We start from the raw sequence: 19219 nt of genomic DNA on the forward strand, positions 1-19219 counted from the left end.
TTTCTCTCTCGACTCCCGAGGTGAACATTTGCTGGCGGGGGTGAGGGCATGGGAAACTTTCCTCCCCTTCCACTGCAGTCCGCTCCTCTTTGTGTCCCCTGCCCCGTCCCTTCTTTTCTCCCTCCTCTTCCCTCAGCATCCCCCTTCCTTCGGCTCCCCTCTCCCTCTTTCCCCTTTCTCCCCTGGCCCCTCCTCCTCTCCCTTGTTGGGGTTGCTTTCTCCCTGACTCAGCAAGGTGCTTTATAAGGTGCTGAGGGGCTCAGCCAAATCCAAACCACATTGTCTGTGCAGACACTCGGGGCAGGCTGCACACCAGGGGAGAAGGACTTGAGAGGCTCCCATCTCCCCCTCCCGCTCCCCTCCCTTCTGTGGCTCCCTCCCTCTGAAAGGGTGGCTGCTAGGGGACCTCCTGGCCAGCCTCAGTGCCAGTCACCCACTGGGCATCTGCCTCCTTGACCTTGGCCTGGGCATCAGAAGATCTTCGGGCTCACTGGCCAAGAATGTCATTCACACTCCACGGCGTTCTGGCTGGGGGAGGGGCGGGAGGGAGGCCCCCCACCCAGCACTTTTGCAAAGGGCCCCTCCAAGGCAGGTTTCATCAGAGCTGCTCCTGACGCCCCAGAAAATCTCCTGTCCCCAACCCCCCACCAGCTCCCCTTTCTCAGCTCATTTTCTCCTCGTTTAGGAAATAAAAGAAAGAAAGCGGAAAAAAAAACCCCAAAACAAACCCAACAACAAAGTCTGTCCCACTCCAGTGAGGTAATTGAAAACAAACTTCTTCCCCACCCCCCCAACGCCCCCATCCCAGTTCTCGAAGTGCAGAAAAGGGAAGAGCTGCCCTGGGAACCCAGCGCTGGTCATGCCCACGCTGCCTGCTCTGACCCACAGGCTGGAGGGGCTATGGCAGGGTGGGCACGGTGCCCTTCCTTCTCGGGGCAGGGGGGCGGGGGCCCAGGGCAGGAGTGGTGAGCGCAGGCTCTGATGCTATTCCAGAGAGGAATCACCTCTCAGGTCTGGCCCACCACCTCTCCCTCCTTGAAACAGCAAATAAACAACAACAAAAGCAACTTATTACCAAGTGATTTAATTGGCGGTCCCGTTCTAGAGCACTCAAGCCTTGGAGACCAAATGACCGTCCCCCAAGAAAAGTCACGGAGTGGGGATGTCTGCAGGCCCCCAGATGAGAGCTGTTTCCTTTCCACGGTCCTTGGCAGCCCTCTGTACAGGGAGGAAGGGAGACCCTCCAGGGAGGGTCTAGGCTATGGGTCCCCTAGGGATCCCGCCCGGCAAGTCCCAACCCAGGCCTGAGGGAAGGACGGAGGGAGAGCACTCCACACTCAAACCACCCCCACCCCAGCACCGGAAAAAACCTACAACCCAAGCCCCAAAGGCAGGAGAAAGCCGAATGGCTTCTTGGGGAAGCATTTCACAAGTGGGGACTCTTGGTCTGTCCATCGCCTTGAATTCGAACGGTCCCGCTGAGTCACCCCTGAAGCCTCTGGTGTTGAAACTGGTCCGGTGCCTCGTGCTGATTAATGAATTACAAATCCCCCACCCATGAGCACTCTCCTGGTGGCTGGGAAGAAGAATGAAGAACCCTGTGAACTTGAGAGAAAAACCCTCAGCCAAGTGCCCTCTTCTCTCCTCCACGCTGGGCAGTGGGCCTGTGTTGCCCTCTTCCTGCCCCCCACGGGGCATTGTGAGCCGGTTAGTGACCTGCCCCAGCCCCGGAGCCTCGCTTAGCCTCAGCTTTTGGAAATGGGACAGGCGGCGGGACAATAGGCAAGGGGGGCGGTCAGCCCAGACAAAGGGCAGCAGGAAAAACACCATCACTTGCTTCGAAGCCAGCTCGCTGGCATTTGGGAGGATGTGTCATTGCATTAACTCAGGGGGAGGGGGAGGGGGGGAGGGGAGGGAAGGTTAGAGACGTGGAGGCAGAGGTAGGGTGAGAGCTGGGACCCCGCCGGGCAGGGGGCAGGCGCCCCGGGCCGACACCGAGGGAGAAGAAAAGGAGCGGCCGGCTCACTCCCCTGGCTCTTGGGAGTTTGCAGAAGCACTGATGCCCTCCCGCCCCCTCCCCCAGGAGGCCCAGGGTGGTACCGCCGCAGCCTCGCCTCACCTCACCCCCCCTCGGTGTTGTGGGAGGGGGAGGAGACCCAGAAGCCCTCCCTTCCCTCCTCCCCCCTCCTCCCCCCACCCCGGGGAGGGCCGCTACAATTTGTGGTTACAGCTTTACACGTCAGAAAAAAAAAGTTTGCAGAATGTCCCACACCGAAAAAAAAAAAAAAAATCCGAAACCGAGCGAAAAAAACCTGCGAGTGGGCCTGGCGGATGGGATTATTAAAGCTTCGCCGGAGCCGAGGCTCGCCCTCCCACTCCGCCAGCCTCCGGGAGAGGAGCCGCGCCCGGCCCGCCCGGCCCCCAGCCCCATGGACCTCCGAGCAGGTAGGAGCCAGGCGTCCGAGGCCCCGGCCCCCCCCCACCCCGCCCAGGAGCCGCGAGATCCGGTTCCCGTCCTTCCCCCCGGGAGTCCCGAGCCGGGGCCCGGCCGGGGAGCCTGGCGCTGCCCCCGCCAGCGGGGCTCGGGCCAGGGGAGGCACGGCCGGGCGCCTTCGAGAGGGGCCGGGCGGGAACGCGGCATTCCTTGAGTCCGCTCGGCGGGGAGCCCCGGCGACCCGCAGACCTGGGAGGCGACCACCTGGAGCCCGGCGAGGCGGGGTCGCGGGATCCCGGAGGAGAGAGCCCCGCGCAGAAGTCGGGGAGAGCGAGTCCGAGGCGGGAGCGGGGCTGCGGGAGGGAGACGCGGCGCGCGGGGAGGAGGGGGCCGGGAGAGGAAGAGGGAGGGAGGGAGGGAGGCACGGGGAGCCCGAGGCCGGGCCGGCGGGAGGCGAGGAGAGGCCGACACCTCGGGCCGCGCCGCTCTCCCTCCCCGGCCCGCCGGGAGGGGAGGGCGGGAAGGAGGGCGGGCGAGAGGAGAGAGGAGGGCGGAGGGCAGAGCGAAGCCTGGCTGGTCCGGGCCGGGCCGCGGGAGTCGCGGCTTCCTCGCTGCGCGCCGCGCGGCCGGAGCCCACCATGCTGCCCGCAGCGGGGGAGCCGGCGGCAGGTAGGGGCCGGGCGGCGGGGCGGGAGGCGGCAGCGAGCCCCCCGGGCCGGCCCGCCGTGGCCTGGGAGTGATTAGTGCGGGGGGCGGGCGCAGCCCGGCCGGACCGGGCAGGAAAGTCTGTCACCGGCCGGGGAGCGGAGGCAGCGGCCGCTCGGTCCCGGCGGCCCGCGGGAGGGCGGGCGGGCAGGGCAGGGAATTGACGCGCGGGAAAGGGCAGCGGCCCGGCCGAGCCGGGAGCCCGGCGCCCCGGACCCCGCCCCCGCCCCCGCCGCTGGGAAGGGAGAGACCGGGCGGGAGCGGGCCGGGGGCGGGGCCGGGGGCGCCGGGGCCACACAGGGGGAAGGCGCCGCCGCTTCGGGGAGGGGGCCGGGAGCGAGAGGTCACCGCCGAGGGGGGAGGGCCGGCCGGGTTCTCGGGCCGAGCCCCTCGAGGGAAACCCCAAGTCCCCGGGCCTCGCCAGAGTCCCCTCATCCCTGCTCTCCCTACCTTCCTTCCCAGCAACTCCACACTGCGCTCCAGAAGCCCTCCCCAGACTCCCAATCCCAGAGGACGCGTCCCTGTTTCCTCCTGCGCCTGGCCTGGCCCTCCCCCCTGGGGTAGGAGGGGGCTGCCAGGAGGGGAGGGGGCTGGAGGCTCGGCTCGGCAGGAGCGGTCCGAGCCTCGGAGAGAGGCTGTGGTTGGAGGCACTGGACCCACTCCTCTGTCAGGCGCTCTCTGACCCTGACCCATACAGGCTGACACCTCTGAGCTTTCACTGTCCCCACGGACCCCCTCCCGCTCCAGGAGCACACAACTGTCGCCCCCCCGCCCCCGTAGGACACAGGGATACATCCCCCTGACAGATCAGACCCGTTCCCCCCACGGGCTCAGACACCCTCGCTGCCCTGGAGCCGGGCACTCCACCAGGGGAGGAAACGGGCACCAGGCAGAGGTGGCAGCAACTGTCACCCAGCAGCCCCAGAAGTCTCTCCTCCCAACTGATGTAGTGGCTCCCTCTCCCCCTGGCAGAGGCCTGCGCTGGGCCCGTTCACACTTCTGCACACCACCCCTCCGCACCAGCTACTCCGTTAGTGACACTTCACATTCCTCCCCACAATCCCACCTGCCTGTTCACACCCTGGCTCCTGCACGCTCCCTCTGAGCCCCTCCCATAGCCGCTGGATAACAACACCCTTTCAAGCACACCCACACAGTGGCCGGACTATTTCCTTCATTTTGCCCCCGTGCCTGCCTTCTGCTGGCTGCCTAGCTCCCCGGCTCCACCCAGCGTCCTCTTGCAGCACGATCCGGACCCTCTTGCTCCAACAAAAGCCCAACTCCTGGGTGGGAATGGACTCCACAAGGCTGGGAGGCTGGCCCGCCCATCTGTTTCTTTCCCTGGGCCTCAGTTTCTTCTTCTGTCATTTAGGCTGGACGAGAAGGGCAGGGAGGGGGCTGCTGAAGAGCACGGCAGAGATGGAGCGTCACGTGGTTTGGAATTTCGCATGCACAGTGCAACCCCTTCACACAAGCCCAGTCACCTGATGGGCTGGTGACAAAGTGAGGTCTCCTGACTTCTGGGCCCACGTGTACCCACTCACTAAGCCGATTCTCAGTTGCCTGGGGGATAGGGAACCAAGGAGAGGATGGAAGGGAGAGAAGGAACAGAGGGGAGGGCAGCCAGCCTAGAGGACAAGGAAAGATGGGCTGTTTCTTTGGGCCCTTCCCTTAGAAGGGGGGCTGGGAGGTGACCCCCAGGGCCGTTTCCTGGATCTCGCACCACAGTGGACCCACCACCCCCTAAACCGCTCGTCCCCTCAGCGCACCTCAACAGATCCCTCCAAGGTCACCAGGATGCCGGTCCTGGTCTGGCCTGAGGGTGGGGCCTCTCCTCTGGCTCCCACATTCAGCCCAACACCTCTGGAGCTCTGCGATGCCTCCCTGGCTCCTACCTGTTGGGCTGATGGCTCTTAGCCACCAATCCCAGGTGCATGGTCTCCTGGCTGACCTGTCCTGCCCACCCTGACTACCCTGGCGCATTTGCACTGCTGAGCCCCCTACCTCCATTGCGTGAGGTCAAACTGGGGGAGACAGGCTGAGGGGGCAGCTGCCTAAACACACGCGTACACGGGTATGCCTGCCTGTGTAGCGGTGTCAGGGTGGCCATGCGCTTGCGTGGGCTGAGCGTGTGTGTGTGTGTGTGTGTGTGTGTGTGTGTGTGTGTGTTCATGAGGGGGGGGCCTCGGTTCCCAGGGCCCAGGGATCTGGATGGAATTAGGGGCTGGCCCGGGCGGGGGCCAGGATGGGGGGTGGGGGGGCCGCAGCAGGAAACGTGAGCTGCTCTCATTAGCTCCTCACGTGCTCAGCTGGATTTATAAACACAGGGGAAGACGGGATGTAAACAATCAGTGGGCAGCAGCCAGAAGCAGAGCTGGGGCGGGGGCTGGGCGGGGGGCCAGGACTCGGGGAGGGGGCCCAGGACACAGCCCCCGGTGGCCGGTCCACCTGCACACCATGAGCCTGGAGAGGAGGATGGATGTGAGGGCTCCAGGATGCCCACTGTGCTTGCCCTCCTAGGAACGTAGGCAGGCGGCGAGCTGTGCGAGCTGTGCTGAGTTCCGGTGCTCACGACTAAACCACAGGTGTTCTCTGCCCCAGACGGCTTTCAGTTTTGCTGCCTAAGATATGGGACATCTTGCCCAGAGTGGAGGCTGTCCTAATAGAGGGTAGAGCCCTGTCACCTTACTCCTCTCCTGGCCTCTTCTCCCTCTGGATTTCTGAGGCTCCTTCCCTCTTTCTGGCTCTCTCCATGGGTCGATCCCGCAGCTCCTTCAGCTTCCCCCCCCCCGCCCCCCCCCCAGCCTTCAGTGACACAGTTACCTCAGAACTGAAATATTCCTGGAAACACCGGCCTTGTCTGGTTAATTTCACGAGCCGTTTTTCTGCCCAGATGACTTCGCTCTTGTTTTTCCAAAGGCTTCTCCCCCTGCTGTCCCTGTATAGGGAGCCAGTCCTCCCTAGGGATGTCCCGCAGGGCCCAGAAGGGGAGGGGGCAAACAAGGCCCAGAGCTGGGTTCCTGACCCCCACCCCTACCCACCCCCTCCCACCGTGGGCCAGGCAGAGCCCAGTTCCAGAACTCTGGCTAGCAGGGCTGCCTGGAGCAGGGTGGGGTAAAGAGGCGAGCCTAGTTCTCCACTGCTGCTTCAGCTGGGACCCTCGGCCTTGCCACTAACCGCGGAAAGAGACCAGACTCAATCCTGAAAGCTACCTCAAGGCTGCAAGGACCGCTGCCCACATCAGCAGGTCTCCAGCCTCTGAAACTAACCCCACATTGTACCCAGAGGATCCTGGAGGTGACTCAGCCAGATAGCCAGGCTGAAGGCAGCAGAGGAGAAGGGCCTGGAATTGTGTTGGGATGTGAAGAACGGAGAATAAGAAGGAACTCAGAGAGTCAGCAAGAGCTAGGGGTGGAAAGGAAGAATGAGGAAAGGACCATTTGGGAGGGAAGCCACAGGCTGCAGGTGGGGAAGAGGAAAAGGGGAGCCTGTCTCCCCAGGGAGCAGTTATGAGGCTGATCCTGCTTTCTGTCCTAAAACACACGTGGGTGGCACACACACACTCACACAGACACACACACCCTCGAACCAAGAGCCCTCCACCCGAGAGGGCAGGGTTCCTGAGACTAGTGGCAGCCCTGCTACTGCATTCTATCCGTGAAGCCAGCCAGTAAAGCATCTGAAAGAGTCAGGACTGACCAGCGGCGCCATTGCAAAAGTTCCCACCTGAGCCCTGCGCTCTGTAAGAGACATTCCATAGAGTGTGAATCCTAAACCCCTCCTCGTTTGTAACCCTCTCTAAAGCCCTGACCCAGCGTTATGACTAAGTCTAAACCTACCTAGTCTTAGTCCTTTCTTAACTCCACACTTAAGATATCTTAAGTACAGTCAAATTGTTAAACCCCCATCCAACTTATTTCTATCAAAGCAACGTATGTCATTGTAGAAAATTTGACAGTATATAATATAAACTAGAAGAAAGAAACCACTCGTGATCTCACACCTACCCAAGCTCAAAGCCCAAACTAGCCCTCCTCTTGCTGACAGGCCATGCATCACGCCATCTGACAGCTAAATCAACAAATTCACAAACCTTAGCCCCAGCCAACCCTCTGCCTGCCCAGACCTAACCACATCCCCCAGCTGAACTCAAGCCTCAACCACACTCAGTCAGCCAAATCCCAATAAACTAACCTGAAGCTTTGAAAGGAACCCAGTCCTTAAACCTAACCTAGCTCAATGCCAATTACAGCCTTACTCTACCCTAACCCTCATTGCCACTGCCAGTCCCAATGCCCACTGAATCCTGGCCTAGTGCTCTTGACCGTGGACCTCACCTAAAAGCTGGGAAAATCATGTTTCCCAACTGCCTAGTCTGTCCTCACAGCATTGACCCCTGGCCTCTGGTATCCTGCGGGGCCCAAACCCTCCAGCACCGTCAGCAGACAAGCCCTCCTCAGCAGATACATCATATTCTCTCTCTCTCTCTCTCCCCTCCCCCTCTCCCTCCCCCTCTCCCTCCCCCTGCCCCCTCTCTTCGCTGCAGGCTGATCACCAAGTCTCATTCAGGTCACACTTTTCCCCATCCAGTACCCTAGAGGAGAATGGGGCAGATCTCCACGCTGCAGCCAGCCTCTCAGAGTGACACTAAATCTCCTTCAATCTAAGTCTATCCTACACTTTCCACACCTGGGAATCAAATCCCAGAATGTACCCACCACCGCCTGCCCGAGCCAGCCCCGTGTCCTTCAGCCCGCCCCTGGTGGTCCACAGCTCCACCTTGCCTCTGACCCCGGTGGTTTGACCCTACGTCCTGCCTCTGGCTCAACTCCCACTCGTGGCCGCCTCTGGGGCGCCCCTCTCAGGGCCGACTTCTCTCAGCTTGAAGCTCTGACACGTGCTGTTTCCCAACCCCTTGGCTCCCCCTAAACTGCAGTGGGACCCGGAGGGTGGGAGAGGAGGCCGAGGTACACCTGGAACCCGGGAATACTGATTCTGATCCGCAGTCCCTTGGCCTGGCCCCCCATGTACACACACACACACACACACACACGCACGCACGTGCGCACACACACACACACGCACGTCGGCACACATAGTGACTTAGCTGACACACAAATACTCTCCAGTACCTCCTGGTAGACACACAGGCCAAGTCCTCTTCCTCAGACACAAACATGCCTCCATGCACACACTTTCTCAGGCCAGGAACACTCCCCTCCTCCACTCCCCCCACCTCCCATCTGGTGGTCCACCCTCACCCCCCTCCCAGCCTATGGTGGGGACAGACACCTGCGGGGCTGCTAGCTGCTTCTTGGACCGGGCCGGGCCACCCTCATGCCTCTCGCCGTCTCGTCCACAGGGGACTCGTGGGGGATGCTCGCGTGCCTGTGTGCTGTGCTCTGGCACCTCCCTGCAGTGCCAGCCCTCAACCGCACAGGGGACCCGGGGCCTGGCCCCTCCATCCAAAAAACCTATGACCTCACCCGCTACCTGGAGCACCAGCTCCGCAGCTTGGCCGGGACCTATGTGAGTATCCAGGGCAGCTCAGGGGCTGGGCGTTGGGTGAAGAATGGGAGTGGGGGAAGAGAGGCCAACCGGTGGGGGTCCTGGTGAATGATGGGGTGATGGGGAGGGGCTTTGGCTCCAAGCAGTCTCCCTGTCTGGCCTATCTCCCGCCCTTCCCTCTTAGGGAGGGTGCCCCCTCCTCCCCATCCCTGGCCCCAGGACTAGGCATGTGGGCAGGCCTCGCACCCGCCTTGGCCCATCGCCCCGCTGGCTGCCGGCCCAGCCGCCCGCCTCCCCCTGGGGGCCGGGGAAGTCTCCTCTGTTTACACCGTGTTGTGGTGTCTCTCGCACACGGGTGGGGCTGGGTGGGGATGGAGGGGCCCCACCTCCCGTGCCTGTGTTCCAGCTCGTCTCTGCCCCAGACCTGGGGCCCTGCTGCTCTGGACCCATGGGCCTCCCTTCTGTCTGCCTCTCCCATCCTAGCTGGGCCTCCTAGGGGGGACTTGGGGGAAGGGGGCTGCAGGGAACCCAGGCCAGGAGTGGCAGGGGGTTCAGGGTGCGGATGGAAGCCGTGCCATAAGGATCTGGGGGCGGTCCAGAGGTGCTCAGAGAGCCCAGGAGAGGAGGAAGGAGGGTCAGGGTTCCAAGGACCGTGGGGAACTGGCCCCTCTTCCCGTGTTCCTCTTCCACATCCCAGACCCTACTTTGGAGCCAGGGAAAGAAAGGGGAGGAGGGTGGCGGGGGAGCTGGCTCCGGCCCCAGGATACACCGAGGAAATGAGTTTGTCTCTGTGCTTGTCAGCGTGGGAACCTCCCCCGGGCCCTTGCCTATCCCAGGCCTCGCCCCTCGCTTCTCCCTTTCTCTCCCAGCTGAACCGTCTCCCTCACCCTTTCCCTGGGCCCCAGGCCTCTCCCCGGAGGGTTGGCAAGGCTCTCTCCTCTTCCCTAGACTGTCTTCGATACCCTTCCTCCTGCCCAACTCTTGAGATGGCCTCAGTTTCTTCCTTCTGCAGCCTTGCGCCTATGGGTGCTTCTTTGGGGGCCTTAGTGAGTACCTCGTCCCCGGCCCTTCAGCTGGTGGACCATGCGTGCCAAGGGGCAAAGGCAGCTCAGATGGTCATGAGCCCCTCTGCCTTTCCACCCGCTCTTCCCTCTCTGGTTTCCCGTCCAGAAAACCTGTGCTTGACTGCTACCCCCCTAGCTCCCGACCCTTTTTCTCCCCGGGCTGCCAAATCTCTTGAAGGAGTGGTCTGCAGCCTCTGCCTCCACTTCCTCTCCACCCACTCACTCCTTAACCCCCTGCAATCTGGCTTCCAGGCCACTGGAACGGTTCTCTCCAAGGTCGTCAGGCACCTCCTTCTTGCCAAACCCAATGGCATTTCTAAGGTTCATTCTCCTTGCTCTCTGTTTTGCAGCCCCACTGCTGAGCGTTGCTGCCTTCTCGAACTCCTCACCTTGGCTCTGACTCTCCTGGTCCACCTTCACCTCTGCGGCCTGGCCTCCTGGGTCCTTGTGGCTCCTCTTCCTCTCTGTCCCGCCCCCACGGTGGGCGCTCTCCCAAGGCTGGTACTCTCAGCCAATCAGCACGTCCTTCCTGAGTTTCTCCTGCGTGTTATTCTCTTTCTGCACTTCTCCATAGGAGATCTCATCACCCCCATTGCTTCAGCTGTCACCTCCATGCAAATGACATCGCTGGAGAAACTTAGGGGAGGCCCACAAACAGAGAGGCCTAGTGCGGAGGTGGGGCCGGTGTCAGGGGACACAGGAAATAGCAGCTTTGGGGGCAGGTATCTCCGGGCAGGCAGGCGAGCTGGCTTCTCCGCCCCCCTCCCTCCCCATCGCCCTCTCCTTTTCACAGCTGAACTACCTGGGCCCCCCTTTCAACGAGCCTGACTTCAACCCACCTCGGCTGGGGGCGGAGACTCTGCCCAGGGCCACTGTCAACCTGGAGGTGTGGCGAAGCCTCAACGACAGACTGCGGCTGACCCAGAACTACGAGGCCTACAGCCACCTCCTGTGCTACTTGCGTGGCCTCAACCGCCAGGCCGCCACGGCCGAGCTGCGCCGCAGCCTGGCCCACTTCTGCACCAGCCTCCAGGGCCTGCTGGGCAGCATCGCGGGCGTCATGGCAGCTCTGGGCTACCCGCTGCCCCAGCCTCTGCCCGGGACTGAGCCCACCTGGACCCCTGGCCCTGCCCACAGTGACTTCCTCCAGAAGATGGATGACTTCTGGCTGCTGAAGGAGCTGCAGACCTGGCTGTGGCGCTCGGCCAAGGACTTCAACCGGCTCAAGAAGAAGATGCAGCCTCCGGCAGCCGCGGTCACCCTGCACCTGGAGGCCCATGGCTTCTGATCCCTGACCTTTACCACCGTCTCTTTCCCCTCCCCCTTCAAGCCCTGCTCCCACTCTGGGAGGGAGAAACGCGTACACCAACACTTGTTGAGCCAGGAGACAGAAGCCATGAGCCTCTAGCCCTCCCTGGACTGGGAGGAGGGTGTGATGCAATAAGGCCCATCCCCTCCCTGCTTCCCTAAGTCCTACGGGTCTGGGGAAGAGGTGCAATAGGCCCCATCCCATTTCCACAGGACGTGATGCTCAAGGGAGCCCACAATGGTTCAAGTTGGTGCAAGGCTCTCACAGCTTCCTGTTCCCTGCCCACCACTTGCCAGTGCCCACCCAGCCCCTCAAGTGGCACTGCCAGGAAGCGTGCCTGGAGGGCAGGGAGGGGGCCACCATCGCACGTGCCTTTCTGGGGTGAAGCCCTTTGGCTGCCCTGCTCTCCTTAGATGGGTGTTGCTCCCCTACCCCCAAATAACTCAACACATCCAATTCAGGAAACAAACACAGTGGCAAGTCCAAACAGGAAGAGATGGGATCAAAAATGGAAGAGGTGGGATCTGCATTGGAGGTAATACTGAAAGCAGAGGGGCAGGGACAGACTGGACCCAGGGGTCCCCAAGGCAGTTGGTGGCACAAGGTGGCAACCAAAAGGACATTGCCTTGAATTTTCTTGCCAGCCCCAGGGTGCCTCCTCTCCGCCCCCTTTCCCAGGGTATCTATCTGTGGGTTGCCCAGGCTGGGGAGGGCAGCCATAGCCACAGCCACAGAACTTCCTGAAAGTTTACATTGCAGTAGCATTTCGGGGTGCGGGGGGCAGCTCCCCCAGGCCCTGCCCCCCAGCCCCACCCACTCATGACTCTAAGTTTGTTGTATTAATATTTATTTATTTGGAGATGTTATTTATTAGATGATATTTATTGCAGAATTTCTATTCTTGTATTAACAAATAAAATGCTTGCCCCAGAACTTCATCTCTTTGCTCGGCCTTGCCCCGCCCCCTTGGCTCTCCTCCTTGCTCTCCGGGCCTTCCCGCCTCCACCCACCACCCCCACCCCCCACCCCGCCACACCTGCTGGTGGAGGGCCGGAAGCCCAAGGGTTAGCTCAGGAGATGCCAAGAGCTGGGGAAGAGGCTCTCTCCCCTGTGTCCACCGGGAAGACATGCGCACAGCAGACTCCGCTCCTGCCCCTCCACCTACCCCCTCCTCTAGTTCTCCCAAATATCTGTCGCTTACCTTCCTCCTCCCAGCCTTTGCTCGTCTACCTCACTCCTCCGGCTGACTTTAGTGGTCTTACGGGTCTGTCCCCCTGCACAGCTGTCTGTCTGCCCTCCGGTGCTCTCTCCGAGCCCCGCGCATTTAGCCCTCAGCTTCCCCAGGACCCCCACCTGTGGCCGGCTGCCGGATTCCCTCAGCAGTGACCCTCACCTTCTCAATACCCTTCATCTCCCGGGGAGGGCGACAGACTGAGGCCAAGTATCAAGTCTCAGCTGTGACTCTACACTTTTCTCTCCAACATAAAACAGCCGATTAGGGGGAGAGAGAAACTCATATTGGACTGCAAGCAAATGGGACAGATGCTGTTTGAGGGATGACCTAAGATCAAATCCCAGGTCCATAACCTACGAGCTGAGTGACCTTGAACAAATGATTTAAAGCTCTCTATTCTCCAGTTTCCCCATCTGTAAAATGGGAATAATCAATACCTTTATAAGAATGTTGGAAAGGATAAGAGAAACAATGAAGGTAAGATGCTTGGCTGAGGCAGCGGCGATCAGTAATCACAGATGACTGATGTCTGGCGTGTCAGGACGCTGTAGTGAAGAGCCACTGGGTAGATCAATGGGCTAATTGCTCCCAGGTAATATGGGGATATTTTACCAGGACCTCCTGGAGACAGTGCCCTAAGCGAAGGAAGTAACAAACGATGGTGATCTCAATCAGTTGACAAATATTTTAAAGACCTAATTACCTGCCCAGCACCGTGCTAACTGGTGTCGGAGAGCCTAAGGAAAGAAGTCCAAGGCCTGACTTGGCTTCTGCCCTTACAGAGCCTGCAATCTCTCTGGGAAGAGAGCGAGCTTACCTGAGCCGATAAGAAACAAAAGCATGCTCACGTGATGTGCACTGGGAGATAGTGACAAGTGCAGAGCCACCAGAAGAGGGGGAGCTGGGAGTGTAGGTGCAGGAGCGACAGGACCTGCTTGTGGGCGGGGCGAGCCAGGCTCTGCCGAAAGTCCCTGAGTCACCTGACCCAAGTTGGGGGGAACACATCCACCCTGAGGGGTCCAGACTCTTCTGGCAGAGACAGCTGCCCAGGTGTGGCCAGGGGCAGCTGCAGGCCCCACCGCCAGCCTAACTAGATAGAAAGGAGAGGGCCTCTGGGCTGTCTCCATCCAGAGGCTGTACTGTGAGGCACCTAGCAAGGGGCTAAACGGGATACAGGGAGAAGGAAGGTATGTCCCGCGCTACGTACTGTGAGCTTCCTGGGGGCAGATTCTGAGCCTTCCCCATCTCCCTGTCCAGCACCCAGCTCAGGCTCAAGCTTAAGTCCAAACAAGGTGTTCAATTAGTGTGTTGAACAAAATCCAGGAAGAGGGACCAGCCCCCCCATCCCCCCATCTCCACCCCCTGCCAAATGCTAGAAGCCAAAGCAGAATTTGATTAAGTGCAGAAAGACGCAGGCAAAATACTATTTAAGTCAAGAAGGAGGGAGTGATCACATCCAGTTGGGCGAGGGCCCTGCTGGTCTGCTGGGCCGTGGGCCCCATAGGGCAGGAAGTGGCGTCTGAAGACCACGCTGTACTCCCAGCGCCTAGGACACAGTAAGTGCTTCCGCGTGGGACCTGACGCCGTTCTTGGAGGATGGGCAGGACAAGGGCTGCTGTGTCTGCCTCCCTTTTAAGCAGGTAGCATCGTGAGGGCAGCCTCCGCCATGTATTCATCTTTGCATCCCTGCAGCATTTTAGCACAATGCTGGGCACAGGACAATGTACTCGATAATTTGATTTAAACAGATTTAAAGAGTGTCAAGACAATAGTGCGTGAAAAGCCAAGAGAAGAGAGTCTCAAGGAGGCAGCTGACCCGCAGTGTCAGGTGTCCCAGGAGAGCAGAGAGGAGACTGGGGTGGGGGTCTCCTCCCTGATTACCACCTCTCTGGTAATCAGGGAGTCACAGGCCACCTTGGTGAGAGCAGTTGAGAGACGCCGAATTGTGAGATTAAAGATGGAGATGGTGAGAAGAAAGTCGGAAGGGTAAATCTATTCCCTCCGGAGTTTGGTGGCAAAGCCAATATCTAGAGGCAGCAGCAGGATCACGGAAGGTTTTTTGTTTGGTTGGTTTGTTGTTGCTGTTTTTATAAATTTATATTTATTTATTTATTTATTTTTGCCTGCATTGGGTCTTCATTGCTGTGCGCGGGCTTTCTCTAGTTGCAGAGATCGGGGGCTACTCTTCGTTGTGGTGCACGGGCTTCTCATTGCAGTGGCTTCTCTTGTTGCGGAGCACGGGCGCTAGGTGTGCGGGCTTCAGCAGTTGTGGCTTGCGGGCTCAGTAGTTGTGGCACATGGGCTTAGTTGCTCCGCGGCATGTGGGATCTTCCCAGACCAGGACTCGAACCCGTGTCCTCTGCATTGGCAGGCGATTCTTAACCACTGCGCCACCAGGGAAGTCCCCTGTTGTTGTTTTTAAATGGAAGAGATCAGAACATGGTGTTGCTGTGTGAGGGGTGGTGGCTGGAGAAGGACCGAGAGGTTAGGGGAATGGAATCAGGGACAAACAGAGGAGCATCAAAAGGGTTGCTGGGTAGCCATGTGGCACCAGTGATATCAGCAAACACATCTCTGTCATGGACTCATTGGCATGACCGTGACATTCCCTGACATTTCCTAGCAAGCCAGAGGTGGGGACAGAGTGAAGAGAGGCTATTGCCCGAGGCTGAGGACAGGCAAGCAGGGATGGCAGTGAATCAAAGGGCGAGAGACTCTAGAGGGCTAGAGATTGCCCACTGAGTGGCTGCGAGACGGGCACTGCGTATGCTTACAGGGCGGGGAGTAGAGGGAACCGGTGGCAGGGGTGGGGGGCAGGGGGTGGACGCAGAGGGGAGCCCGGCCAGAAAGGGCATTTCAGGGGTTGAGCTCTTGAACTCTCCCCCAACAGCTCCCTACTGATGAGGTCAGGGGTGTGAGTCCTTCCTGTGGGTTTTGGTGCTGTGGACCACGAGGCATGTAGCTCCTGATGAATGGCAGCTCATCAGCTTTTCTGTGAATGGGTTTGTCATTTGTTCTCCATCCACAGCTGCTTCAGGAGAGGTGATGAGTTTTCATTGGTTATCTTAGGTTCCACCTCTTAAGTATGGTCTTATAGTCTGGGGCCCACGTACACAGAGGTCAATTTAAGAACCTGCAACACCTAGGGCCCTGCAGAGGCACCGGGGGAAGGGCGTTATCTCTAGAACGCCTTCTGTTCCCAGGAAGGTTAGGGAGAGTGGGAGGGAAGGAGAGAAGACCCTCCTCCCTGTCACCCCCAGATAGCGTGCTGTGGAGGAGAAATCTCATCCTCATCTTGGGTGCCTGGAAACACACCTGTGTTTGAGAGGATGTATACAAGATGGAGAACTGTCACTTGGGCGAGGTAACTTTTGGGGTGGGGGAGTGGATAGAGTAGAGGCTCTGCTGTGGGGTGGCAAGAGGGTAGTCATGCCTTGCCAGCTTCCTGCTTTTGCAAAGACTACCCATATCCAGGACTTAGGTCCCCCTTGGTATGTGGGAGACTCATTGAAGCACGCATCTCACACACACACACACACACACACACACACACACACACACACACACATTCCCCACTTGCCATAGCCACCCCAAGTGGGGAAGGGCCAAGGGAGGCCCTTGTTCCCCTTAACCTACAGGGCAAGGGCTAGTGATCCAGGCCTGGCTGAGCGCTCTGATGGGTGGCTCTCTCTTAGCTCCCCCTTATTCTCTGGAACCACAACTGTCCCTGCCTTTGTTCCTTCAATTCTTGAGCTCCCTGACTCAGCCTGGTTCCCCAATTTCCCAGCAGCGGACAAAGCCGTTGTCAGTAGGCTGGGGGTAGGGGCATTGAGGGAGTAACTGTGAGCTTTAGAACCAGAGCTCTGGCCCTTTCCCCAATCTTCAGCATCCCTCAGCCTTCCTAGTTCAGAGGTCACCTCTATGCCCCTCTCCAATTTGTCCCGATCGCCAAGGCTAGCCTGATGGGGTGGAAACCGAGTAGGACCTTCCTCCCAGCTGGACAAAGTCTGACACCTGGTGGCCAAGGTTAGGAATGGCCAGAAGGGCCCCTTTTCAAATCTCCCTAGGATTTCCCTAGAGCCAGGAAGGCCAAGGTGAAAGGGGAGGTGATGGGAGGAGGTTTGGGTGGGGTGTTTGGGACAGAGCAGAAGAGACATCCAGCGGCAAAAACCCCAGACTAGGGGAACTTTTGCCTTCCACCAGGCTCCCGCCCCTTAAGCCCATGAGGCCAGAGAACCTGGAACAGGAGGAAGGAGGGTGTCTGGGAGGGTCAGGAGGGACCAGGAGGAGCTGCCTGAAAGAATTTTGGCCCACAGGGTGGAGAATGGGGCCCAGGGTGTGTGAGTGTGTGGAGGCCAAGGGTGTGAGTCTGGTGCCCAGAATCTCCAGCTCAGGCTGGGTGGCAGGGCCTGAGGAAGGGGGATGCAGGGAGAGGGAAGGAGAGCGGGCTACGCCCCGCAGCCCGCTGGGCCCCAGGCAGCTGCTTCCCTCCCTCCACCTGCCCCCACCTTCCTAGCTCTAGCTGGCTCTCCCCACGGGCCCCACTGTGAGCTGGGGGAAGGGAAGGGACTCTTAGGGCGCGTGCGCAGTGCTGAGGCCCCCCCATCCTGCCACATTGTCTGAGCTAAGCCAGGTCTAATCCCCCTTCCCCTTGGAGCAGTCAGTGGTGGGCCTCAGCCCTAAAGAAGGTGCTGGGATCCTGTTCCAGTTCTTTTCTCTCCTTTTCTCTTGCGTTTCCCCAAGACTTTGGCCTTGGCCGTGAGGCAAGGGCCTTGAGTGTTCCCAGGCCAAGGTGCAAAGGTCACTCCTGCCCATCTCATCACCAGCCTCTGGGGATTGGGGCTGACAAGGAACCTACGCCTGGGTCTCGGGAAGTTTCCTGAGAGAGAGAGAACTTAATCGCCAGGTCAGACCTCTGGCCTGGGCTTCCAGCCTGACGCCTGAACTGACAGGCAGGCCCCAGGACAGCAGTTCCGGGGACAGGCCCGGAGATTGCCTGAATAGGGATAGGGGTTCCGGGAAGGAAGGTTAACAGCGGCAGACAGGGTTGGGGGAGTAAAGAGGGAGAAGACCTGAGGGTGGGCAGGCCAAGGTCTGGCCTAGTTGTGCCAGCACAGCTTAGGACTCCAGATGCCATGTCAGGGAAGGATACCAACTGGACAGAGATGGCTCCAAAACCCCTGGGTGCCTACTCCTTCGAGCCTTGGGGCTTGATCCCACTGCTGTCCGACCAGGCGAGGGGGGCGATGCTGCCTGCGGAGAGTTCCCTCAACTCCAGGCCAGAAAGCCAGTCCTAGGGTGCCTGCGCTTGAGCTGATGACCTGAACTGGGACAAGCTGAAGGCCAAGGGAGACATCTTCCAGGCTGGGTGGGAGAGGCTAGCAGGGCCTGGGCCAGGCAGGGCTGTGGGCAGCTGGCAGGGATGGCCCAGACAGTGCCCAGAGAGCAAGCCAGGGTGCCAGAGAGGAGAGGGACTAGCTCAGGCGGCAGTAGGAGCCGCTGTGGCCGCCCAGCGGCATACCCCATTTCACGCTCCCTGGGCGGTGGCAGGGCCCCACGGCTATCAGCTTTCAGGGGTGGGAGGGACCAGGAATGAGGAGGGGTCTGCCCCACCCATGGCTCCCTACTCCCTCAGGGCTTTGTGGGCGCAGGAGCTGGGTGCCACACACCTCCAGACACGCCCTCTGGGGAGGGGTGGTCAGTCCCACAGAGGCTGGGCACCATCCCTCCCTGGAGCGCTCTGTGCCTGACTGGACCCCACACGGAAGCCCTTCCCAGGCCTGGTGGAGAGGGCCTCCCTGCTTCCCTCCCCACGGCAGCAGGGCCCCTGTCTCCCTCAGCGTGGGCCCCACTTAGTCCAGAAGGCAGAAGCGGGGATTAGACCAGGCCCAGCCCAAACAATAAGGCAGGGAAGGGCCCTCCAGCTCCGCGCAGTGCGCCCACGAGCTCTCACTCCTCCACTCCGCCCTCCTTCAGGAAGGGATGGGGAGAGCCGGGCGGGAGGAGGCCCCTGAAGACACGGCCGGCTCCCGCTCCTCCTGCTTCTCCTCTTCGGTGGTCTACTCTCCAGGCCGTTCTCCTCCCATGTGCCCACAGTCCTCCTAAGGCAGAGCGCCCAGACCCCAGAGCAGTGCGAGAGGGGGAAGGCAGAAGCCTCTGAGCAGACCCTTGCAGCCCTGGAAGGAAGAACTGCATGGGATATCTGGAGGGCGCTCAGAGCTGGGCTGGGCCTCACACTGATTCCCAGACTCCCCCTGGCCAGGGCTTTCGCCTGCCGCCAGGAAGTTGGTGAGGAGGAGGCGGGTATAGGGGTGACTCAGCGATGACAGGAGCCCAAGGGACAAAGGTCATGGGTGGAGAATTGAGAGACGCTGTTTACAGCAGCCCACCTCCTCCAGGAGGTCTTCCAGTGCTAAGCCAGCCTCAAGGTCCAGCCCACTTCTGACCCTCTCTTCCCCCTTTTCCTGTTTGTTAGGAATTTTATCCTTGCGCTGACAATTTGTGTGTCCGTCTGCTTGCCCTTTAGCCTGTGAGCTCCTGGGGAGCACGGAGGGACAATGGTTTTCTGGGGCCCCACCATTGCCTGTGACTATCAGTACTTCCTACTTCCTCATTTTATCTTGTACCGCACAGCTTGCGGGATCTTAATTCCCGGAACCAGGGATCAAACCCTCGCCCCCTTCAGTGGAAGCACCGAGTCCTAACCACTGGACCGCCAGGGAAGTCTCCAGTACTTCCTACTTTCAAGAACCATTTCTGTCTATTTCAGTTGAGTGAATATGTGGGAAAGTGCTTAGAACAGTACTCGGCACACTGTAAGTGCCATATATGTGTTAGGTTTATTGTTGGTATTTTTTGCTCATACTCTCACATTGGGGCGGATTTTACTGATGAAGGACTGGGGATCCAAACGCACTCTGTCTGGCCTCCTGCGCGGTGTGGAACCTTCCTGACTAGAGGACGGG

At 60.0% G+C, this 19219-nt stretch overlaps 2 protein-coding genes across 10 annotated transcripts in view; one reads left to right on the top strand and one right to left on the bottom strand.

The window, feature by feature from the left end:
- Positions 1-1064: 1064 nt before the first annotated feature.
- Positions 1065-19219, bottom strand: part of SSH3 (slingshot protein phosphatase 3) — a 58267-nt gene continuing 40112 nt past the window's right edge. The window contains exon 17 of the transcript XR_014231677.1: positions 1065-1576. The gene's annotated coding sequence lies outside the window, so the exon portion shown is untranslated. The remainder of the gene's footprint in view (positions 1577-19219) is intronic.
- Positions 1570-11999, top strand: CLCF1 (cardiotrophin like cytokine factor 1). Of its 9 annotated transcripts, none has more exons than XM_082342915.1 (4): positions 2481-2754; positions 3602-3699; positions 8502-8668; positions 10505-11999. In XM_082342915.1, exons 3-4 carry the CDS (start codon positions 8516-8518, stop codon positions 10997-10999), a joined length of 648 nt encoding a protein of 215 aa, XP_082199041.1. In that variant the 5' UTR covers positions 2481-2754; positions 3602-3699; positions 8502-8515; the 3' UTR covers positions 11000-11999. The 9 variants fall into 9 exon arrangements, with proteins under 9 accessions (XP_082199033.1, XP_082199034.1, XP_082199041.1 ...); XM_082342914.1 differs by having other exon boundaries at positions 2657-3103; XM_082342910.1 differs by lacking the exon at positions 2481-2754 and adding an exon at positions 4512-5808 and having other exon boundaries at positions 3615-3699.

This window comes from Balaenoptera borealis (genome assembly GCF_965194805.1).
Source record: "Balaenoptera borealis genome assembly, chromosome: 11".
NCBI classification, from domain to species: Eukaryota; Metazoa; Chordata; class Mammalia; order Artiodactyla; family Balaenopteridae; genus Balaenoptera; species Balaenoptera borealis.

Bases quoted from the DNA above. Each gene is read 5' to 3' on its own strand.
- CLCF1 (XM_082342907.1), top strand. From the start codon at position 2,332: ATGGGATTATTAAAGCTTCGCCGGAGCCGAGGCTCGCCCTCCCACTCC. The intron at 3,104-8,501 runs GTAGGGGCCGGG...TCTCGTCCACAG, and splicing joins AGCGGGGGAGCCGGCGGCAG to GGGACTCGTGGGGGATGCTC. The intron at 8,669-10,504 runs GTGAGTATCCAG...TCCTTTTCACAG, and splicing joins GCAGCTTGGCCGGGACCTAT to CTGAACTACCTGGGCCCCCC.